The 25,175-nt window shown below is 44.9% G+C and overlaps 1 protein-coding gene across 4 annotated transcripts in view; it reads left to right on the top strand.

Annotated features, from left to right (window-relative positions):
* Window positions 1-20,814, top strand: part of LOC118503790 (cyclic AMP response element-binding protein A) — a 96,164-nt gene extending 75,350 nt beyond the window's left edge. For 2 of the 4 annotated variants that reach the window (XM_036037468.1, XM_036037470.1), the window contains 5 exons: window positions 993-1,221; window positions 15,032-15,633; window positions 15,706-16,218; window positions 16,287-16,430; window positions 16,496-20,814. In XM_036037468.1, coding sequence (XP_035893361.1) covers window positions 993-1,221; window positions 15,032-15,633; window positions 15,706-16,218; window positions 16,287-16,430; window positions 16,496-16,693 — 1,686 coding nt within the window. In that variant the 3' untranslated portion in view covers window positions 16,694-20,814. The remainder of the gene's footprint in view (window positions 1-992; window positions 1,222-15,031; window positions 15,634-15,705; window positions 16,219-16,286; window positions 16,431-16,495) is intronic. The other 2 variants (XM_036037469.1, XM_036037471.1) reach the window with 2 other exon arrangements.
* Window positions 20,815-25,175: the final 4,361 nt, after the last annotated feature.

Below are 25,175 nucleotides of genomic sequence, written 5' to 3'. Positions count from 1 at the left end.
GCCTGGCCGCGGCGCAGCGGACATGGCGTGACAGCCGCCGTACTTTCACGAAACGAACGATCATTTGGGGGGTCATAAAATTGAAATTTGAGCCCTCAAGTACACTTAGCGAAGGGAATTTAATTCGGATCAATCGCGAAAATAGAAACGAAACTGAAAAATTGCTCTTTAAAAGTTCCTTTTTTTCCTGCCACCCAGTTCTCTCATAGGGCGCCGATTTGTCATACATGTGCCGGGCAGGAATTCCGATTGAGGATAATTATTTTACCCGCCCTACCACGCCGGCACCGTTACCGAATGGGATCGATTTATTTCGCGCGACCGAGCCCTCCGATAGACACTTTAATTGATGTTTAACTTTGCTCAATCGAATCCACCAATGTGCGCCATGTCTGTGTGTGTGTCTGGAATGTGTGATTTTTAGGCTCGGTTCGGAATGTCAACTTCGCCAACGGTGGACAAATTGGTTCGATGGCGCCCGGCGACATATAAGCGATCAGCGTGAACCATTCTTAGCAGCTTACTGCATCGATCATCTCACGGCTGGAAGTTGATCAAGCTCTACGCGTTGATCGCCTTCCAGAAATGGGTGTCCTCCGATCGAGGATCTGATGCAAGCGGCATTGTGACGTTTATGGTACCGCCGAGAAATTGAGAACAGTTCGTCCACCGCTCACGTGAGAGCTCTCGGTGCGTTGTTTTTAGCTGGGCTTTCGTTTCGTTTCGGCACAATTTCAATCGAGCTGCGTTCACACTGCACCTGCGGATGAATAATGTATAGGCCGAACGAGCACGTGAGATCATCGAAGCGCATCCATCTTAAGCGATGTGTGTCCAGTGCCGCTTCCGGATAACGTCTCGATCTCTTACTCTTATAGCACATTATGCAAACAAATAGAGGCTGTTGTTTTGTTGCCGACCACCACACCAATCAATATTTATGTGACAGAGTTGTTTTTAACGCAGTCTCGCTTCCCTCCCTTTTTCCGCAGAACCTGCAAGACACACTGAAGATGTCCAACTATCCGGACATCCAGGACTGGATGGATCCAAACTCCAAGCTACCGCCGGTCATCCTGAACGACAAGCTGATGACGGACGCGATCATCGGGACGTGTATGCCGATCAAGACGGAACACTCGTACAGCCTCAACTCGGACGGTGATTCGCTGCCAGACACGATCCCAGATTCACCCCACAGTCTGCAGAACAAGATGGATGGTAAGTTTGCGCACATGGCTATGAGTTCTCCACCCCGCCCTGGGGAACGAGGGCAAAGTTTCCGGGTAACAGGTTCCTAGTCGTGACGGTTGTCCTCGAGCACGCGGGCTTTGCTGCTTTACGTAACGTGTGTGTGGGGCACACTTGGATCAATATTGGCGATGGCAGGAACTTGTGCCCCCCCCCAAGTCTACCCTACCTGCTTCCACCGCTGAAACTACCTCCCGAACAAATGATGCTACTGTGGTGGAACTGTTTCGAAGCTGTGACGTACATCGGTGGCTCGACGAACAGCGAGCTCCACTTCAATGTCCCTTTTAAACCCCGTTGTAGAGTGTTCTAGATAACGCGGGTCGGCTGTAAGAGGCTTCCAAGAGCGTGTGGTGGAAAATATTTGCCCAAGTGCCTCGTACCCAGGGCGCGAGAGAAGAGAAAAAAAACCCTCGTGTTCTTCGAATGGTATTCGAGTATCTCGACATTTTGGGAGGATTTATTGGCAGTCCACCATCCCATTCCACCTCCCGTAGGATCCAGTTAGAGCAGCTGGGGTGCTAAAATGTCAACCCATTTGTCCAGAGCTGATCCGGTACAGGTCCGGGAGGATCAACGGATTACGCTCGCTTATTATGCGCTCGAGTCGATTAACACGACATTTCCGTCCGTGATCATGCGTACGCGGTGGTGGGTCTTGTAGAAGGCAAACGCCAGACAGGCAGCACGTTTCGCACGCCAGTTGCACGCGAGATCGATTGCAGGCATGTGTTGCTGTGTGCGGCAGACCAGACCAAATCACCAACTGCATGTCTGATGGAGGCTTCCGTTGGGCGTTGGGTGAAGTGGACCAGCGCCGTTGGTAATCTAATTCCCTTGAGCGGAGTTGAGGTTAGCCTGTGGTTTCGTGTCGATGTCCGTTGCACTATGGGATTTGAAGTTCGTCTAACTTATCTCAGTAATTTCGCAAGTAACGCCAAAAAATAACATAATAGAACTTCTAAACAGGAAAGGAGACAAAATCTCAGCTGATCAAACACACGATCGATCCGTCCTCAAGGCTATCAAAAGACGCACATTTGTTCAACCGATATTCAAGGCCTCTTCAGGTTCTCGTCGGGACCAATATCGTCAGATGTGGGGAGAAAACAACTTCCACCAAAAAAAACAACTTAAAGTGAATCATTTGCGCACTATCCAGGGACACTAGTCGCGCTCCGGGTAAATGAAACTTTAACGTGTTCATTTTTATGGTTTGATGGAAGAGCTTCAGGTTTGCCAAGCAAACCGTTAAATGGTATCAAGTAATCGTTAGACGCAATGCGATTACAATTATTTAATAGCGAGTGAACGAGTTGTTTCGCCTGGCAACGCCATGTAGCGCCATTAAGCTCCCGAGGATTACTTGCATGTGCGGTAGAGTCGGTGGTGGTCCAACGCCACACGCTACCGGTTCCAAGCTCTGCTGCAATTGAATGGATCGCGCTGTGGTGGAAGCAAACCTCCTCGTCTTCGTGCAACAATGTTGTCCCAGGCGTGCATCGGTGCTTGTAAGTCATCCAGGGCACGATCTCGAACGATCGCACTGCGAGGATCTCACTCTCCCTGGAGAGTGAGTCTATGATGCTGACGATGAGATGTGTAATTGATTGGGAAGCTCTGAAGTTTAGCAGCACACGATCGTACGATCCGCATCACGACCGATTTAGCAGTGGCGCTTTGGACGAGTTAGCTACCGCCTGGGATCCTCCTGGGAACCAAAGCGTCACGAAGGAAAGCACTCGGGCAAATTCCACAGCCTCATTCGAGAGGTGTATGGGCGCTATCGCTGCTGATGATCAAAAGCTGTGATCGTGAAGGTGATCGATGTTTGCATTGTGTTTTGAGAACGTTCGCCTACTTTTTTCTGCGAATTGCACAAGCCTGTCCTTGGCGCTAGGAGTGTGTCCCCATTTTCGAGCAGTGTGTTTTGGTTTTTCGACCAAAAACTTCGAACGCGGATGACTCAGCCCGAAAGGGTATACGGAGACAAGGGAAAACCATTAATCTAGCTGCGATTGCAATCGATCTCGGGGGGGAAAAGGGCACTCAGCCGACACCGGAGCTTCACAGCCAGAAGCCGATGACTAAAGATTGAGTCATTTGCGATCAGCTAACATCCAGGTGCACATAGGTCGAAAAAAGAAACGTGCGTAGCTGATCCGATCACGCGCTTTCTCGGCGATCCCTCCCCTCCCCGTCAGTGTCTTTAGGGTCAGTACTCCCCCAGGAACGCACACACACACACACGTTCAGACGTGATCGGTGTGACAAATTGAACCGCGTATCCTGTTGTCCCTTGTTCCATTTCCTCATCCCACATCCAATTAGATCAGCAAGGAAAGTAAAGAGCGAGACAAGACGGTCATGTGTGCTCTATTTAGTGTCGAATTCTCGAATTCATTTCGGGGTTTTTTTATGTTTCACCTACTCCATTTTTTGTGTCTTGTTTTTTTTTGGTACGTCAAAATGTCAGTGACGCACGCTGGTATGGTGTGCGAAAGTTGTCTTAAATGTCATAATAGTCGCTAAACTTGTTCGAGATAAAGGTGATCGGATAAGCGGACAAACTCCCCCCAAAAAAAATGGAAACGTTATCCCAAGCACGGGTAATGGCTAAATCGCATTGTGTGAGTGTGTATGCAAGGGGTGCACTTTTGCTAGTGAGACAAAGTGTATTAACTGCCTAGGAAAAAAAATAAACAAACTACAAATTTGAAAGTTGAAGTTGGTTCAAGGCTCAAGGAACTTTTTTGTTTTGGCACATACAAATTGAACTGTTGTTTGCATAGACAACTATCACTTCCAGCTGGATTTATTGTCATTCTTTGCCAACTTTAACTAAACCGCGCATCGGCATGGTAGCAAATTTGTTTTTCTCGCTCCTTTTCACGATCATCACCATCATCATCTGGATCGCCACGGCCGGATCATTAATCAATGAATCTTAAAATTCCAAAAATAAAACAAAACTGCAAATGAATTAATGCGCAAACGCGCGGAACGGTTTGCAGATAACACGTGCCCGGAATGAATCCCGTAAAACACGAAAGCGTGTGTGTGTGATCGTTTTCCGTGATTCGTTTCGCGTCGTTTCATCGTTCCTGAGGCCAACAACAGCCACCGCTATTTGGGCCAAATTGGGGCCGTATCGGCTAAATACCGCTACAATGTAGCATCGAGTGGAGCTTTTTTTTTCTCCCCCAGCTCGTCTTCAGCAGCTTTTTTTGTGTTTGTATCCAATGCGTTTTCTTCGACCAGTTCTATAGGTTTTATCGACAAATTGGATGTGTTTGATGATAGCGGGCGCTTCTTTCTGTTGCTTCTGCTTCTTTTGCACCATCACGGATTTCGCTTAAACTTTCATGGATACAGACACCTTAATCGGAGTTCCGAAAAAAAATTGGGGTGGAAAATGCTAAAGACCTGAGTGACAAACTTGTTAAGAAGAGGGGGCGATTAAGTGACGGACCCCGGGGAGTGTAGGTTGCATGGTTGGTGCGTGAGAAATTTAAATTTCAGGCTGGACACTTGGTTTTTTATTGTTGTTGGGAGGTTTTAGTGCACCCGAACCGGAAGTAGTAATTTTGCTGCTGGAATCACCATTTTAGAACCGTTTAACAGTTAAAAAAGCTTAATTTAATTAGCTGTTGAGAATGGCTATTCAATGGATTTTTATTAAAAAAAATCTTAGCCGAAGGATGAGGAATTGCTTAAAAATTTATATAAAATATCTCTAAAGTGAATATTGGCCAAAACTTGTGACTCATTCTTTTTCCATCAGGTTCATTGAACCTTACCTTCTCGTTTGACTCGGGTCCAATTTTGTTGGCCCTAGCGCCTCGCATCGAAACAAACTGGAATGGCTTAAAAAAGTCATTTCGCGCACAATTCGCATAATCAGACTCGAAGGTACTAACTGTCATTTATTGCTCCTTCTCTCTCTCTCTCTCTCTTTCTCTCTCCTCAATAAGACACTATTTTAAAAAAAATCTCAACCAAGCAAAAGAAAGAAAAAAGACATGTCACATACCAAACGTACGCAAATAAAAATAACAGAACACCAGGCAAAATCTGCAACCAATTTGCTTTGATGCGTGAAGCGCGTTCGGCTTCACGTACGCGGGCACGAATTGCACTTTGTTTTTCCTTCTTTCATTTTTGTCATTTTATTCCCCCTTTTTTAAAAGCCGTCATGAAGATAAAATGGTTCGAATCGGCGATTTTTTTTCTCCCACCCCGAAGGAACCGAAGGCAGTGGTTTCAAAAGTGAAAACAATAAAACTTTTCGACAAGATTGCATAACTTGCTCGGGCGAATTTGTTTGCTGCCATGTGCGTTCCGAGGCGCGTTCTGCTGACGCTGGTGACTTTTTGCTGCGTTTTGGGCTCTCTCGGGAGTGAAAAGTGGAAGCAAAACTTGTTCTCCCGAAAGCCAGCGCAGGGTACTAATGTCCCACCACCACCACCACCAGAGAGTCCGTCAGAGTTTTGTCCGCTAGGGTTGGCTTTCGCGAAGATATGAAACATTTTTATTTCGTTCCATTTTGTTTGCTTTAGCGCGACACACACCGGCACGCACGCATAAGAACCGGACCGTTTTAATGGCTTAGCAAATATGTTAATGAAGTAGAAGCTGGGTTGGACTTTGCCGAGCATTTTGGTTGTTCTTTGGAAGTTTTTGGAAGTTCCCTACGGAGTTTGCGGTGCTTGCGGATCGCTGATCAGTTCTTTATAGTTTCCCGAGAAGGAGAACACTCTCTGTAATAATAAAAAAAACCCCGAAAAAGGATAATGTGAACAAAAAAAAGGAAATGGAACTGAAATGCGATCAACTCGATCAGTTGATGATGATAAGAGAGGGCGTGAGGATGCTGCTGCTGCTGCTGTTGCTGCTGTTGCGGAGACAAATAATTGAGAGCGATCGAGTCGGCCATCTCTTGCTTCTGGTCTGGCGGCATCGGACACTTTTTGACAGATATTTTATTTTCATGCAGATCGCACCGGCCCGCTTAACGATGCTCATTTGACAGGTTTATTGAGAATTTTATTGCTGCTCTTTGTATGTTTTGCACAGTCTTTTACATATGTGGCCGCTTTTTTTGTTGTTGGTTGTTTCTTCGAAGTTTTTCTTTGGTAGTGGAAGGAAGACGGTTTTACTGTTACGTCGTTGATTGTTATTTAATGATTTCCTTTTGGTTGTGATTTTCACGCATTGAAGTAAATTGATTTTTTTGGTGGAGATATATGTTATTATTAATAAGCACACAACATTGAATTTTAATTATAGTTTAAAAATCTTTCCCCATATACAGTGGGTAACATACCTATACTTACTCATTTATCAGCCTTAAGGACTGTACGTGCTTGGTTTTCTAGGGCCATCCACATGACAAAGCTATCCATCGCGAAAGGTATTTTGAGTGAATAAGTTTCCTCAGGCTGTACTACGCTCGGTGGACAGCCAGAACCCTTGCACAAATGCCAAAAGCTATGTGGATTTCGGGTACTGACTTTAAACCTCTGATGGACGACTTCAAAAGAGCGATCACTTTTCTGATCATCAGCGAATGTCAAGATCTGGCTCAGTCAGGGAAGATGGTCCCTGGAATTTTCACTACCGACTTTTCGATGGCCTTCTGTAGCGCCCTTCTCCCTCTAGCGCAACCACTTTGTGGTAGCAAAAGGCCCTGAGGAGTAGAATAGTCTCATATTTATCTGCTTGCAAACTTCTCATCTCTAACCAAAAATATGACACCAAATAAAGACATTTGAGTAGGTTTTATTGTTCTTTCCAATGGCTTGACCCATGCATTAGCCTATTCTACCGCAGCGAAGAAGTAGTTTTCTTCGATCGTTCAACTTTCCCATCACTTCTCCCGAGCGGACTGTTCTTGCTGCTTGATATGATAGTTATTATTTGCCTATTCATTCCTTCATTTCCTTACCCGCCGGGCATCTGTCCAAGATCTGGCCCTGTTCGAGCTAATGTTTCTACTAATGTTTGTGTCGACCACCACCGACACTGGACTGGACACCGTGACTCTCATCTCACCTAACCCAGTAACGACCCATTCCAACCCATCATACTTTTATCGGTACGAAGAGACAGCAGCAGCAGCAGCAGCAGCAACAACGACAGCAAACATAAAAATATCCCTCCCGAAGTAATAGTAAACACGAAACTAAACGCCATTCACAAAGCGAACGGGAAGCGAACTAAAACAATTGACATAATTTCTGCGCTTTCTTCCCAGGTATTCGGTGCTTTTTTTCTCGTCTCAAATCACCTTCAACCGAACCGTCCACCCGTCCCGTCGTTGGTCACCTTTTGCGTGGCTCTGCGTGCCGGGAATTGGATGCGAGCACTCTATCCGTTTATGTCTCACGGATCTTTGCGCGATTGCATTGATGTCACTATTTTGCTGGGAGCTCAGCTTCCCCAACTAGCGCACTGATTGCTTCCCATTCGGTGTGTGCCCTGTGGCTGTGTGCTTTTGTAGTCTGCTTCGTCTTTGCTTTGCCACCCTTATTCTCCACTCCAAACATGACGCCGTTCTTGAGCTGAATGAAATTTCATTCATGGCAATAAATGGCACAAACGCACACACACACACTACCACCACTTCAACTGCAACTTGGGACGGATCCATTTCACTTTACGGCGAGAGGGCCCCGTCCCAGATCCTAGGATAGGGCGTCCGAAGTGCTCTCGATTTGTTTTTTCCTTCTCGTTTTTCTTTGCTTCCCGGCACCGTCTTTCGCACGCCACTATCGTCCACGATCGGCGATCGCAATCAGATGCCCAGAGCACTCTGTGGGGCCGGCCAATGTTTTGATCTCGATCTCGGTCGGATGGCTGGATGGGGTTCGCCGCTTTGCTCAGTCCCAGTCGCTCACCTCCCTGGAGCAAGGTAACGCAGGCGAACGTGCTGACAGACGGCGAACTATTCGAGACGGGATCACGAGATTGAGTCATAGCCCTCGTAGCTGATCCGTGCACACGCACACACTCGAACGCCCCAAAACCCACGGATCCCGGCCCGAACACCAAGAGGGAGTGTCTGAAGTGATCGTGATCAATCGTTCAGAGTGTACAGCCTATCGAGATGATGAGGGGTGCGTGTATCTATCCCGACACCTAATTCTTGGTGGTCTTCTTAATGTTTGTAAAAGCTCCATTGATTTATCTTCTGCAATCTTCGGTCCCTCCCGCTTCCTCAAAAAAAACCTCTCTCTAATCGATGTCATTGAACCTTGCTCTTATGCTGCTTGAAGGGTAAAGGAAAACAAATCCCATTTTACGCACCTATAATTGCCTGTCTGTTTGCGACTTGTCTTCCTCCTCCTTAAAACAAGTCCCAGTGTGTCAAACACTTCGAACACGCTCTGTCCGGCATCCGGCTTAGTGGTGGGACTTTTAGCACGTGTTTACAACCAATTAAAGGCATAAAAATGTCGCCAAACGACACACATACACTTACCACGCTCGTATGGGCCGGAAAGCCGGCGAGTACGATTGCTCTTAATGATGATCAACTATGGCTGGAAGATAGAGGCCGTACTGGATAGCGGATAGCTTGCGATACCTACCACACGCACTAAGATGAAGTCAGCCAGATAAGCAAGATTCTGTGCGCGGCTGTAGAATGAATTATGATGAAACGAAGTCGAGAAAGATTAGCCATTTGTTTCGCCTGTATGTGCGTGTGATAAATGGCTAGGGTTCTCGCTGTTCTACGCAATCATACTGAAGTCACTGCGGCTGATTCATCGCTCTCGCGCAAAACATAAATCTTGCATTTCGCACTAATTGCCTTTTAAATTTATAAATTGGTTGCTTCTTTACCCCTGGTCTTTCTTGCTGTATAGTAAATGTAATAAATTTACTAAAGGAAAATCACTTCCACCTATTACTGAGCACGAGACGGAGAGTTATGGAAACGTTTGTTTTTTATTGATTTAATTGTTACCACACGGCAATGGGGTTGTTTATTGTTCACCGGGGAAATACAATATAAAAAGTACATATGCTCCTGGACTATTTGTTCCACGGACACGGTCCCTACAATCAATCAAACATCCCATCTCTACCGATGGCGCTTCGTTATTGTGAAATGGGCTGGAGAGAAAGAGCCTATGGAAGGTGGTCGGCTAGTTACAGTGTGGGACGTTGATGTAAGTGCAAGTAGAATCGAAAGATGGTCTCGAGGTGCTGCAAGTGATTTATTAGGAGATAATTTATTATACCTTTTAAGGTTAGTTTGATGTCGACCTTACCAAAAAGATTGATATGATAAATTTGATAATTTTGATCTGAGTTTGATTTTGCAAAAAATCGTTGGAATAACTTTTTATGGTTATTTCTTTCTTCTTTCAAAAGATTGTCCTTCAAAAGAAACTAGTCTCAATCTTCCGTAAAAAATTGAGTGCGCCTAAACAAATGTCGCTCACTGTAGGCACCGAGCGCAACCGATCACATCCGATGGAGGCGATGGGGCTGGGAAGTGACAATAATTGTACAGCCGGCTGCATACATACTTGATTTATCTGCATCCAATTGCATTTGTCACTTCCATCATGTTCCGCTGTTGATGGGGGCGGTGGAGTAAACTGTGGGAAAGGGGGAGTTTCCGAGGAGAGGTGGTAGGTAGGAAGCTTTTTCCTACCTCCGTTCGCGCGCGCATCGAGATTATGAAATTCTGAGCACGAGACACACCGAGCCCGGGTGATGATGATGGACGATTTGTTACATCAATTGCACGCAACTGCACTTGCAGCAGCCATTTGTGTTTTTCTCCTTCCCCCTTTTTGCTATTAGCTCTCTCTGTGTGTGTGTGATTCAATCGCTAATCCACGTTCATCTCTCGTCTGCCTCACAAATAAGCCATTATATGGACAACCACCATCATCTGCGCCGCTTTTCCCGCCACGATAAATCTCACTTTCGATCGCAATTGCAACTCAGCCAGCCAGCCAGCCAGCGCCCCCCCAAGGGGATGAGTGTGGTGTGAGGTGAACAGAAACGAAACCGCCTTGACAAATGTCCCATTTCGCGTACCATTACTGCGCCGATCGAGCCGTCGATCGGGCGGACGGGAAAATTGATCGCATCGCGGCTCCGACCGATTGCCTTCGCGCAAGGGTTTGCTTGTGAAGCACACTTCCGGATGTGAATGTGTGCCCGGTGGTGGTTGCCCGCTGTCTCAACATTGTTGCAAAAGTATGCGTTAAAGAAAAACAAAATAAAACATCGATTGTGTTGGGTGGCGAACAGCCGGGCAGAAGGAGGAATCGTATTAAGGATCGCTTAGCAAAGCACAAAAACGAACCATAAACGCACAATTGCAGCGGGTGAAGAAGAAAAAAATGCGCCCCGGCAGGCGAAAATCGAACTCAACCACCCCGGAGGGCGTTCTGTTTTACTGTCGGTAAACCACAAAATGGTGCGCCTTTCGTCGTGGTACAGGAATGTGGAAATGTGTAGCAGGAAGAAGGCAAGACAGGGTGAAAGGAATGCATTCCAGTCCCGTTCCATTGAACGCGTTACGATTTATGGGCGAAAAAAGGTTCGATACTTGGAGGAGGTCGTCGAGCGAACGGAGTGAATGAATCGGGCCCCCTGAACTGACTTTTGAAGGAAACTGCCTCAAAAAAAGAACAATTTTCTGCTGGGGAACATTGCGAGGAGAAGGAAAAGAAGGTGAGAAACAGAGATACAGAGTGTGAACCGCTTTGCATGGAAATTCCGCCGCACGGGTTCCGGGAAAAGCAGCGCCACGAAAGATTAGATCCAATGACAGGCACAATGAAAAATTGATGAAATTTTCAATCCAACCACATGGCCACCAAACACCGTCCGCTTATCGAAAATGGTGGTGAAAACCGTTTAGCCTTAGCGAAAGTGCAGCGTCCAAACAGGGGCAAAAAAAGAGAATGGAACACCGGAACAATCTCTCAAAAGGAGAGACCAGAAGCAAACAAGAGGAAGAAGCTTTTTCTTTCGATCGTACCTTCGGTCGTTTCTGGTCCGGAAATAGATGCACCAACAACAGCCGGACCTAACTGACCGAGTTCAAACAATGGGGCAAATGAAAACACGAAACAATCGCCACCACCCACCAACCTAAAGCACGGGGGGGGGGGGGGGGAGGTTTTTAGCTGGGACTGGGAAAATGGGTTTAGTATTTATGACAGTTGGCCGGCGGAAAGATGGAAACGAAAGCGATCTCTTGCGTGATTGAGTAGTGTTTCGATGGGAGGTTTGTTAGAAAGGTTTCAGGGTACTTGGGGCTAATCGAACTGCATCCGCTTTAGTGCAGGTAGTAGAAAGCCCACTCCAGTAGGGTTTTTTGGACAATCTGTTTGGCTTTTTGGGGAAAATGCTCTTTGGGTGGTTGGGCTAGATGTTTAAGTAGAAAGCTCTTGATATTACAGGAAGCTTAATTCAATTTGGCAATTCGATATTTATCTATTGCTTGGGATATGTACGAGTATCCTTCAGTTTATTTTCCAGTTCCTAATGTTCCTGATGGAATTTGTTGGTCCGTTGTATCTATCTATTAATCTATTACTAATACGGCGATTTTTGCAAACAAAACCCGTAATAAATAAAGTTATTATTCAAAAACAAGCTACGATCGCTCGATCCTACGCGATAGTAATTAGTAGCTGTCAACAAGATCAAGTATACGTTTTATCCGTGATGCTCAAATATCCGGCACTTAAAAAATCACATTGATCCCGGATAAACGGAATAGTTGTGCCTTTCGATTGAGGTGCTAACGAACATAGACCAATACCGTGATGCTATAATGTCGAGCATGGTGCCGAGCACCATATTTTATAGCATTTAGTGTGACATTTTTCTCCAATTCTTGTTTAGGGTCTCCTTGTCTTAATGTATCTTCTCAACGGTTGTATAAAAAGTAACATCTTACTTAAAATTTTCCAAAAATTAAGTCAACCTCATCATCCACCTGATGCGAGGTGACGATCGCACACACAATTTCTCCTGCCAACACTCATCCAATCGGAACGGTAACGCGATGGTGGAATTGCATTAAGCTCCCACCTGCTTTCGGTGGTGGATATTTGAAAGTATCGAAATTAAGTGAGGCAGTCTGCGGTGACGATGATTCGTCGTTTGATTGGCGTAGATGACGAGCGGTGTGTGAAAGTCACGGTGAGAAAGAACTGTGTTGCCACCACAAAGTCTACGGTGTAAAGCAAAAAGGGTTTTCTTTATCTGATTAACACTGAAATTTGAAACTAGATGAAGATAGCGACACTATCGAGAAGAGAGTTGTCCATCTAATCGAAGTTAATTAGTGGCTTTGACTCTTATGACTCAAATAAAAAAGATAAGCGAGTCCCTACTTACCGCGCCGTTAATAGAGTCACTTTTTAAAGGTTTCGCAAGAGCTCTCAGTGGAATATGTCGCTCTTCTCGCGTCTAACAACCAAACAAACGAACCAATCATCACGGAACCGCAAAACGGATTGCCAAATGATGATCACAAATCAATCCGTGTGGTTTGCTTCCTCCGTCCGGTGAAATCCCATCCCCGCTGCACGACTCTGCATGACTCATCGGCGATTGCAATTGCAGTGACGTCCACGAAACCCCTGAAAAAGAAAAAAAACGATTTGAAGTCGTCGAAGGAGCGTCATTTGGGTGATGCGGTTTACGTCACTTACGTGGAGCAACCGAGAGTTTGGATTGTGGTTGTTGCAGCGCCACGATTCGTAAGACGATCATTATTGCAGTTGCAGACGGCCGTCAACCAGATAGATCTTCCTCGAATCCTGTACCACTTCGTTGTGGTTGCATCGACGCCTATCGACGATGACGATGATGATGATGGAATGTCAATGCGGATGATGCGGTCGATCGATGCCACGCAATAGTATGGTGTGGCGTCTCCTAACCTACCGCTGCCCCACATCCCTCGCAACGGAATCACAACTATTTCAATTAAAATTTAATGAATTTCCGAGTTTCCAACATGGAACGGGCGTTGAAAGGGGCACGCTTCGATCAATCGATCAAGCGTTATGGCTTGCGCGACTTTTCCAGCGGAAAAATTGGACCAATTCAGTGGGGCCGGCGTGTGAGCAGGTTGTCAATTAGCACGAAAATGCGGCCGAAGCGTGTGCTCATGCTCACGCGTTAGCCGCGGTGGACAACTTTCAACTTTGCACGGACTTATATTATAATCATTCAATTAGGAAAAGGGATTGCGCGACGATTTTCTGCAAAACGAGCAGGAACCTGCAAGGAGCACCGACGACGTCCAATGCCATCTGGAACGGGTTTTGTTTTACTTTTTTGTGTGTGTGCTATCACTCGTCCAAGGTAGTGTTGCAGCTACTAGTAGCCGCCAGCCATCGTGGAGCCTAACCACCACCACCTGGTTGCACCGCTGCGTTGCGATTTATTATGGTTATTAATTAGATGAAGATAATTTTCACCTGCATCTGGGCGAGCGGGCACATAAGCGTGCTACCGTGTTGGGGACGCATTCTTCGGCTCGACCGTCTCGATAACCTAACCGTTTTGCAAGCGATCATAATCATCGATGGTGTGTGAGCTGGCTGGGGTTGTGTGATGGAAGAAATATGGTTGATATTTTGGCTCTTCCGATCGGGATCGCAGATTGGCTCGTTAGACGGTGAACGGTGAGGAGGGACTGGTTCGGATGACTTTTACGATCGACCATATTAATTATCGCGCTTATGACTTTTTCCATCCTAAACGGAGCCCGTTTCTGCCTAACGAGCCACCCGAGACGTGTGAATATTTGGACAGGGAATACCTTGTTGGGGGGGTATGTGTTTGCTACAATGTAGAGATCAGGAGATAAATTACTCGATTGACAGCTTCCATTCCTAGTCGTGTGAATGTTAATGCGCTGCGCCGCAAAAGTCATCTAATGCCATCGATTGACGACTATTAGTTGATATAAATTGGATATGCTGTCTCATTAGGATCAGCAGGGAAGTTATTGATATGATGCGGACCAGTACTATCGAGGAAACAGGTACTTCTTACATAGTAGCATAGACGTCTGCTATCAGTGTCTGAAGAACGCGAATCCTCAATATATCGGTCAACGGCCATTTTTGTATTTACCCTTCCAATATTCTAAGAAACTTGTTACTATGAAAATTAATTACGCTGAGTTTGTTAGCGCAATTGCAAATCTTTCGATGGTATCATCCAAATGTCTGCCGAACCGCGCTAATGTTTGAAGAGCTGCATTAGCTAGAAAATGAAGTTTATGCAGATGATAACCTCGATATCGATACCGGTACAGTGTAACTTTCCGCCAGAGGGTTTTGCCGTTCCAGGCTGAGTCTATTTTCGTTGCCCATTCCCACTGCTCCTGCCCTCTTACGTAACGGAATTGAGACCCTTACCGAACCCCACCCGAATGTCTGGAGCAACCAGCAACAGGAGCAGAAAATAAATGTTTTCCCCGCCACAGGCGTTCAAACAAACCTACTACTCCGAATACTGAACGCTCACACCGCCTCACTATGAACGCACCTGTCAAAACAACGGACAGCGCGATCTGCAACTGACATTTGTGCGTACTGCAGCAGATTGGTTTGACCTGAATGTTGTTGCGGCTAGTGTTTTCCCGCTTCGGCGGCGCAGTACCTTCAATCGATTCCAGTGCACGAGGATTTATTTTTAACATTGCCCATTTTCCTATCGATTGATGCTTATAATTGTATCGTTTCTTTTGTTCTTTTTCTCCTTTGCAATATCTCAGCAGATATGGATGAGGAATGCTATCCGGCAATCAGCATGAATGGCAGCAGCAAACATCAGCACATCATTCACAGACAGAATCACACGAACTCGCTGCTAGCCAACGGGCAAACAAGGGACAGTAAACCAACGTTTGCCGGTATGTCCCTGCTCGCGAACGGTGGTCTGTCGAATGCTGCGTCCGCAGGTCAACAGCAGAGCGCACAAATTGCCGCCAATGGCGGCGGGTTCCTCACCAGCAATGGCAGCCTCATCAGCAGCAACAACAACAACAATCACCTTGCGGTGAACCATAACCTCAACCTGAAGGAGAGCATTGCGGGTTTGAAAGGATTGGCCGGGTTCGGTTCGTCCTCTTCCTGTCACGATTCGTCCTCATCCACATCCGCCAGCATCGCTTCCGATATCGACATCGACGAGACGACAGTGAAGGAGGAACCACTGTCGCCGAGCTCGAGCTGTCCACCATCACCGATCGGGTCGGGTTGCGGCGGAGGCGGCGGTAGTAGTGAAGGTGGTGGAGGTTCCCTGCACAACAGCTTCGGCGTCTCCGCGGTAAGCCTTGGAGCGTACGCCCATTCGGATCTTGTCCTCGAGCATAAGGTAGATGTCGGGAGAAGCACCGTCCACCGTGTGTTCCGTCGTTAATTTCTTGCCCTTCAATTCCTTTTCCAGAATGGTTCCCTCCAGCTGGCATCCGCCACACAGAGCCTGCTCAAGAATCAGCAGATCATGATCGCCACCAGCATTCCACAGCAAAGCTCAACCACCCAGCAGCAGCAGAAGCTGGTAATGTCCAAGCTAAACATCAAGATGGAACCACAATCGTCCGGGTTTGGGCTGCCGCCGACACCACCGTCCTCGCTACCGAGCGACGAATCGGAGGGCAACCAAAGCCCCGAACATCACGTCTCACCCATGTCTCCGCCAACCGATATCGGCAGCACGTCCAGTGGCGCCAACTCGACGACATCCAGCCGCCGAACGTCACTGCACGCGAGCAGCACCAGCTCGGGGGCCGGTTCTCAGATCGGCAGCACCGCTGGTGGGCAGTCGGCAACCACTACCTCCCGCCAAGCGTCCGGCGCTAGTCACCACAGCTCCGCTGGTTCATCACCGTCCGCCTCACAGTCGACCACCAGCTCGACGAGGCAGCCGATCCACACCCCGCTCATCAGCAGTCAACCGGTACGTCGTCCTGAACCCGCTTTATGAACCACGTTATACTAACATTGTTTCTCATTGCCTCATTGCAGAAGGGTTCCACGGGAACGCTCATCTTGACGGAAGAGGAAAAGCGAACACTTCTGGCCGAGGGCTATCCAATCCCGACCCGGCTTCCGCTGACCAAAGCCGAAGAGAAATCTCTCAAAAAGATTCGGCGGAAAATCAAGAACAAGGTAAGGCATTAAAAGCAAGTTCTTCCATGGCATCGCTCTCACCTCGATTGGTTCCCGTGTTCTAGATCTCCGCCCAGGAAAGTCGGCGAAAGAAGAAAGAGTACATGGACCAGCTAGAGCGTCGGGTGGAGATACTGATGTCCGAGAACCTCGACTACCGCAAGCGAGTCGAAACGCTCGAGGATTGCAATCAGAATCTGCAGACGGAGCTGTCGAAGCTGCGGCAGCTCATCACCCGACAGGGCGCTCGGAAGGCGTCGTAAGCCGCCCCCAACCATACCGTCCAGGGCGGTCCAGGCGTAACACAAATGTACAAATTTAATTGCTAATGTCCCGAAGACGATGGTCGTGGTCAAGCGTATAAGGGAGTATAAGGAACGATTTAGCCTATTTACTTACTAGACCGACCCAGATCGATTCGATCGAACCGGCCGGTCTTGGGGAGGAGTATCGTGCAATAAGGAACAGCGATAAGGAGTGATAGGAGTGGTGAAAGTCTTCCGCAGGCACACATCCTAGCGAGGGATCGGCGATGTCCTCTTCAGAAATTTCAGCAGTTTGTTAGTGCGATATCGCTGTAGAAGGCAGGCCTCACCTGTAGGGCACGGAAAGTAAGTTAACATTCCAAAACCATGTTGAGGTGGATGTTGTAGCACCTTTTAAAATGTAATTCTATCGAGAGAAGCTGGGACTTTCGGGGCTGAGGGATTCAGAAGAAAAAAAAACGTGTGCCTTGTTGTTTTGTAGGTACCGTTTTCGTACTTGTAACGGATCTTTTTAAGTTTTTCACAAGGTACAGGCTACCTTACGAACGGAAAAATGGTTAAACTGGGGATGGGCTTTTGGTTGTGCTGTTTTTGTCTCTTGATATACAGTTTTTGTTACCTCGCTTTGAATTTGTTTAAACTTAGCATTTACACCGGCCTGGCGTGAGGCAATGCAAACCGCCACCAGCGCCATCTAGCGGTCGCTAGCGCAAGCCGAATTCGAACTTGAATTTCGTCGTTGTGCTATCGACGTTTTCGAACCGGGTTTTTTGCACGTTCTTTGTTACAATTTTATAAAAACAAGTATGTAAAATTCTTTCCCCTTTTTACCGGTACTCTTGGAGGTAATGTTTAAACGACGCACGAAAAGAAAATCGAGTAAATCAGTTGATCTTTTTTTACCTTTTGCACCAGCGCATATTAGTAAAGTAAGTTGCTCACAGCTGCTGGAAGGGCACACAGCAAAGATACCTTGGGGAGGGGGACCGCAACGTAGCGAATGTAGCTGTAAATATCGCACCTTTGTTCAGCGGGTTTTTCCTACCCGCTACTCCTTGTCGGGAGGAAAAATCGGCGAACGAAAACGATCAACAGTTCGGGACTGATTCGGGTAACAGTTATTACTTTGTCACTAATGCAATGTGGTTTACATTTGCTTGTTGTTTGTTTGATTGTTTGTATGTGGGGCAGGCAGGTTGTTTGATTATATTTGTAAGTGACATTCATTTGCATGGTTAAGAGCTGTCGGTTATTGTGTAAGCAGCACACCCATCCACAGCACCCTGAGACGTGTGTGCGTGTGCCTGGGGTTTTAGCATTTAAGCATTGTGGCGTGACACCCAAACCAATTTAAACCGATTAATGATTTTGTATATACGAGGGGGCACTTTTCCGGAAAAGCTCAACCGATTTTTTTCTCTCTCGAGTGTCAAAAGTCGTACTTATCATTTGTGTGCGCTATTACAACTTGCTAAAGGGTCTCTAAACCCGTCTTAATCCAGAGAGAGATATCCGAGTACGGGATACATATTTTCTTACGCCTGCTTTACGGAGGGCAAACAGTCGTTTAGAGCTTTTACACGGATGCAGTAGAGAATGGGAAAGCGAAAGAGAAAGAGAGAGAGTAGCAAACATATTTACAACGATAATAGGCTGATAAATGATTAATTTTATAAAAGAGAAAGGGAAAAAACAGTGCTGGTGGACTTAAGGTAGACAAATTGACCAGCAGAAGGCAGACTGGAGTGCGCTTAGCTAAGAAAAAAAAAACTACACAATTATACAGAAAAAAACACACACACAAACCCCCCTTAAATAATATAGAACAAAATGTAAAAGATATACCAGATAAAAGAAAACTACCTATTTATAGCGAATGTGTCAGAGGAACCAAGCGATGACTTAAGTATATAGTTGGTAAGAGAGAAAGGAAGAAAGGAGTCTAAATAAGTAAGAGAAAAAGCATAAAAATGTGAAGGAGACGAAGAGAGGAAGTTAGGAGAGCTTAGGCACTTCTCAAAGCGGGCCGTTAATTTCAAACCCCTATTCAATCAATTTCGTTAGTCGGTAACGTTTACTTACGGATAGTAGCGATTAAGGTTTAGTTTAAATTACACAGTTTATTATGTTTTTTGTTTTTCTGGGTAAGAAGAGCATCGGTTTCCGGCTAGCAAGCTAGAAGAAATCTTTCGGAAGCTGCTGGAATTAAAAAAACGACGACGACGACGCAACCTCTTTCGGACATTTGCTAGAATCGATTCGGGAAGCTTCAAATTCTGCCATTTTAATTATTTAATAGTTCATTCATAAGGATAGAAGGAAACAAACAAAAGCATAAAGGGGAACAGACACACACGCAGACACACTCGTAATCCGACGAGGATTTCGATTTGAAGCGCATGATTTAGTTTAATTAGCAACACATACATTGGTTAAGGATAAGTTCTTTATCGGTTTGTTTAGCGTTATGCGAACGCGAGTTAGATGAATTTTTGTTTTGTAATTGAATTTAATTTATATCTCTCATTGGACATATCCCTTGGGCCCAGCGCTGGTAAACGATGGTCGGGCAATGGGTGAAAGACCCGCATTGCTGTATTGCATTTGTTTTAAAGATGTTCACCTAACTGTGCGTTTTCTTTCGTAGGGAAGTAATCATAAAAAAAAATCAATCAATCACGTTCCAACGACGACTGATCATCCGTTTGCTGTTTCGCTTTTATGTAAATTAAAATTAACTACTTCGGATCGTTCTATTTTTCGTGGCTCTTATCGAGCTTCCATTTTGTTGTTCTCAAGGTGCAATTATCAGCTGTTGATTATGACGAAATTGTTTTATTAGTAGAAACTTCTGTGCAATCGAAGATATTATTTAGAAGGAAATCCTGCCTTTTTTTGTTACCTGTTAAACTGTTTTGCTTACTGTGACAAAAAGATTCCTTATTTTATTTTATCAGTTTTTATGATAATCTTTGGTCCAATTCCTGCTTTTCAAATGAACTGTCAATGTGTCGGTTTGGCTCGGTTTTTTAACGACCAAAAAAAGGAACAACGGCTCTTGAAGTCTAAAAATACCATTCTCTATCAACCCTAACCTACGAGAATCCGACCCATCTTGCGCAGGAATCCGTCGAATGTTGGCAACGAGGAAATTAATGAAAAAGATGCTCCAACAGCTCGAGCGGTGAAGTGCATGAGTCAAAGGTGGAAAATTCTAATCCAATTCCGACCAACGCCGACTGGCATTTGCACCCAGCCGCAAACACGCTCGTCGGTCTGGCTGCGTTGCACATGGTGCTGCATGTGCAGTCACCTATTTTTAGTCACATCGGTGCAAAGATCAGTAAGCCGTTTGCTGCTAAACTGTGTTGGTTTGCCGGTGACCGATCGACGAGTGCACATCTTACACTCCCGCTGGCTGCAACTATTGGACGGCCGGAAAACATGAAATGCATTTACCAGAACGCGCAGAGAAGTGAACAGAAGAGAAAGTGGAAAAGAATAATATTAACAGTCAAAGTGGTCGAAGAATATGTTTGAACCAAAAAGATGAAACCCCGAACAGACAGGAAGGAAATCAGCAACCAACAAACAAGGAAACCACAACAACGATTAAAGGCGTAAAGGCGCGAGATCGAACAGTAGTGTGTAGAAAAGAGGGGGGGGTTAAAAAACCCAGGGAGAGTTCTGGGACTTAGACACTTAATTGAAATAGTTTCGTTTAGTAAGATTAGGCCTTTTGTTTCTTTAAGATTTGTTTTTTTTTCATTATTATTGACTTTGTGCTTAACGTTTAAGGCCTTCACTGTTCGTTCCAACTAGCGTATTACCGTGTTTCTTCCGTTAGTGTTTAAGATTGGATAAGCGAGAGAGAAAGAGAGAGAGAGAGAGAGCTAGTGTGTGTGTGTGTGGAGTTTTGTGAAACGTATTTGGAGAAATGAAAGGAAAAATTGGGAAAAGTTTCCAGCTTGGGAAAACACTACCACCCCACATATGTGCAACAACCAATACATGTGCAAGAGAGAAGAAGTGTAGGGCGAAAAATGAACACACACACACACAATATGGGTTTGAAATAAAATTTCCTCACTTACATTTATTGTAACGAGTAACCAGAATATAACAAATTGCGTTCTTTTCTTATCAATTTTCCCAATTTCCGATTGTCACACATTATTGCTCAAATCTTCCCTCTGAGCCTGGCGGCACGATTCTCCTTTTTGGCCACCAGGCGAGCAGAGGGATGTCAAAAAAATAATGTTCATAAACGAAAGATTCCAGAACGAGGTGGTGTTTTTCGATTCACGTGCAACAGAACACCAGCAGCAGGCAGCATTTTTCGCGACAGCCAGCCGGTCGGACAGACGGCCGGAAAAGCGCATTCCACTTCATAGCCGCTCGGTGGAACTGGATGAAAAACCGGGATGGAAAAAGGAAGGAAAATGACTAGACACCCGCCCGCGGGGAAATGTTGAGATGGGGTTGGGGAAAACTAAAAACGGAAAACTGCCCCCCTATATCCTAACGAACAGCTGTGAATGCGGTGTTGCGGATTCTGTGACGGAGATCGATAATCGACGGTAGAGTGTATGGGCGCGTTTTATGTACCGACCGACGTGCTAGGCTAGTGATAGTTTTCCACCGTGCGAGATGAAAAACTGCGCAGCATCCAAAATTAAGGGAGAGAGTGAGAGAGAGAGGGAAAGTGAAAATTTGGCGAGAAACTACTGCACGCGTAATAGTTTTGCTCTTTGCGTGTGATTAAGACGAGGTGGAAAATTGGTGTGGAAAATGGAGCTTTCACGAGGAGCTTTCGAGTTTTTTCTCAGACAAAACTTTGGAACTGTATTCATGGTGTGCCAGGAACTGTTGTAGAGTTTTATAATGAAAATCCTTTTTATAATAGTTGGATTTAAATCATTTTAATTTTAAACCAATAATTTTTCAATTTTTTTTATTTTGCAGTTTAAAACCTCCGTATTCAATTAGTTTTTCATATCATAATTTTATTCTCATTTCTTTATTATTTTTCACGTAAAGTATTAAATTAAATTATTTTTTTTTGTGTGAGATGCTTCTTTAACGAGAATCTATTTAAGCAACGAATATTTTAAATTTTAGCAGCGCCATCTGTTGGCTAATCTTTGAAACACTCAGAGCTTCCCTCAGCGTAGTTTCAAAAATATCCACCAGAGGCGCTCTTAATGCTTTATCGAATAATTATTTAAATTTTTATTCTTTTACAAAATTGTTTGACTATTTTTCTATTTCCATTCAATAGCTTAAATATTGTAGGCACTTTAATATTTTTAAAGCTTTGAAAGATCATTTATGTTTAAATTGTTTGTCAGTTTAATAATTTAGTTTTTATGGCTGTACGGCGTGGCCTGTTTTATGGGAAAAAAAATTAAATTTGATTATCATAAACTGTTTTTCAGTCAGTCCCGCTGTTTGATTTAAAGGCAGTTCGGGTTAGTGAAACAATTTCAAACACATTTCTGAAATATTTTATTGTATATGCATTGTATATTCATAAATATACAATGTACTCAAGGCAATCTAACTGATTTTGGAATCTTACTCACTTATTTTTAAACTGCGAATTTTGTTTTTGCGAGCTCAAAATAAAAATAAAATGCTTTCAAGTCTTTCGCCGATATTTTACAGTTCATACTGGATTGATTTTTACACCTACACTTCACTCCATTTACTCACTCTCTCTCTCTCTCTCTCTCTGTATTCCCTGACCCCAGACAACTTGCCGCTGGTTAACCTTGACAGTTGTCTCGTTTCGGGACTTCTCTTGTGTATCCGCTTTTCCCCATTGGGTGCTTTTTTGTATCTTTTCTTACCCCTTTAAAACAGGATTTCTGTGTTGCTCCCGCTCTGTGAACCTTTTTCGTCCCGTACGCTGTTGTGAATGCACATACGCACAACAACCCGTTTGGTCAGCACGCGTGATGCAAGAAGCCTGCCGCTTAATGCATTTCAAGCCGAGCAAAGTCCTACGGGGAATCTCATCGGCTGTGGTTTCGCTCTCGTCGCTCGGTTGCATCTATTTGCCTCTAAATTGTCATATTTTGGTTTCCGATTGCTTTTTGTTTTCGTCGTCGATGCAGTTGCGTTTGCGGATGCGCATCACGATGCGGGGAAGAAATCGTAATAAATGCTTCCTTTTAGAATAAATTTATGAAGCTGTTTTATGTGAACCTTTTATAGGAAGCTGTTTAACTATTTTTTTTATTTATAGAAACTTTTTAACTATTAAACATTAAATTAATCCCAACCAACTATAGGCTCTTTGAACCTCCAAGCCAGCTAGAACGAAACAGACCGAGCCTTCGAGGGAGAATAAACGAGAGCAAACGATTGTCAGCAACAACGATGCTTTTTTTTCTTTTCCTTCAAGGACTCTCTCGCCAGGATTCTTTCCTGGCACAGCCAACCCAAAGAAAAAAACTCTCCATGTGGGAGTGGCCTTTTGCGTCCCCTAGTGAAAAAAGTTTTACCCAAGACATAAAAAAAACACCCAGCTCAAGATGTTTCCCCTTGAAATGACCATCTTCAGGGTGGTTCTTATGCCATTTGATGGATTCGCTCCCAGCTCAGTCTGGAGACGCTGGAAGCTAAAAAGGCGAAATGTGTGTTACCTCGAGCAGACCTTCATAAATGCCCGGCGTTCGGTTAATGAATCGTGATTAATTGATGTCTAATTGCATTTAAAATGCTGCGTGCTGGTTAATGGGGGGAATCCTTCTCCTCTTATTCCAGAACATTTTTGAGGTAGAAAAGAGTTTTGATATAAATTTTTGAAGTTCAAAATAAATAATTCTTCGTCGCTCATCATTCACATTAAAAGAAAATTACGTGTCAAACATCGTCAAATAAAATACTTTAACATTTTGGGGCGATCTTTTATTAATTTTCTTAAAAAAAAAACCTTTTCTGAAGCATTTTTTAAACATTAAATTATGCAAACAAGCAATCGACATCCATACCGCACGAAACGGTGTCTCTTATTTCTTGTGTCAATTCCATTTATCTTTATTATTCTTCCCCATTTAGCTATACCATCAAAACTCATCTGTTTTGCAACCCTTTTTTTGTTCGGAAAAACCAAATCAAACATCTTTTTCTTTCCAACAACCATCCCTCAACCCGGCCAACCTCCTAATCCGGGATGTTTAGAAAACAATTTGTTTTCCGTTAGCCATACTTTGCATAAGCGGTTTTGAGGTGCGTGTTTTTTCTGCTCTGTCCTGGCATTCCCTATACCACAATAAACCCTTCCATCCGTAGGGAACCCTGTTAAAGGGAACAAATAATAAATTCCGGATGCTCTGGTGACACTTGACTCCTTCACGATTACGGGCCAATCATACCTGGGAAGGGCTGCCGAACGTGGTCAAGGACGAGATGAGCACGGCACCAGCGCTACCGAAATTGCTTCGAATGACAGGGTAATTGCGAGGAAAAATAGATGAATAATTAAAAGTGAAGTTTGCCGTGATGGTTTGCTTCTTTTTTTTTTTACTGTCAAACACTTCCTTAAGTAAAACGGTGACCCAAGCGTCGAGTGAAGACGTTTCACTTAGGGCTGTAAGTGGCGAACGGGGTTTTAACCCTTACCCTTGTGAACGGCTCACCATTTAGATAAGCAGTTAGCAGGGTGGGTCGTCGCGGACTCTCTTTCTCGCTTTGCCTGTGCACGGGAAGAACGATGACAGCACGATGTCCAATAAAAAGTATACTTAAGCAAGGTAAATGGAATTAGCGATGATTGCTGATTGTTTCGGGGCTACGCCAAGATTCGCTAAAGTTTGGTAGCGATGCAGTGAAACCGTTACTACCGTGTGGATTTTATTGGAAGGAGCAGGCGATTTCAAATAAGCATCCAGAACGATTTAAAGGGTTTGAACTAGGGAAAATGCTACAGGTGTATTGTTATGAGGTGCTTTAAAGATATTGCAAGCCATTCAACTAGCACGCTCGCTTGGAAATTTTAATGTCGGAAAAATAATTTTTAGGATTAAAAAGCAGCTGACGGGAGCTGGTAAAGGTTGAGTTCAATTTTACCAAAATTCTCTGTTGCAGATGTCTTGAGCAATTCAGGTCCATTCGAGTCATAGTAATCTGATAAAAACTGCATATTCTAATCTTGAATAATGATTTATTGCCTTTGGGACGTACAGAACATACAGGCCCCGTATTTGTAGAAGAACAATGCAGGAGCCGCTTCAATGATGATCTCTACGGGCTGTACGATGATCTCACTATCGTGCAGTAAATTAGACTCGCCAGGCTCAAGGTGAGGTGGTCACGACATGAGAATGACACCGGACGATCCAGCCCGTAAAGTCCTTTTAGGCCGTCCACACGGACAGAGGAGGTGTGGTAGGTCCAAATTGAGATGGAGTGATGATGTTGATGCGTTGATGAGATGGCAGACGACTGCGCTGGACTGTGAGCGGTGTCGAGG

Source organism: Anopheles stephensi, chromosome 2, assembly GCF_013141755.1.
Source record: "Anopheles stephensi strain Indian chromosome 2, UCI_ANSTEP_V1.0, whole genome shotgun sequence".
Lineage (NCBI taxonomy): Eukaryota > Metazoa > Arthropoda > Insecta > Diptera > Culicidae > Anopheles > Anopheles stephensi.
This window is presented reverse-complemented; position numbering and strand designations above follow the sequence as displayed.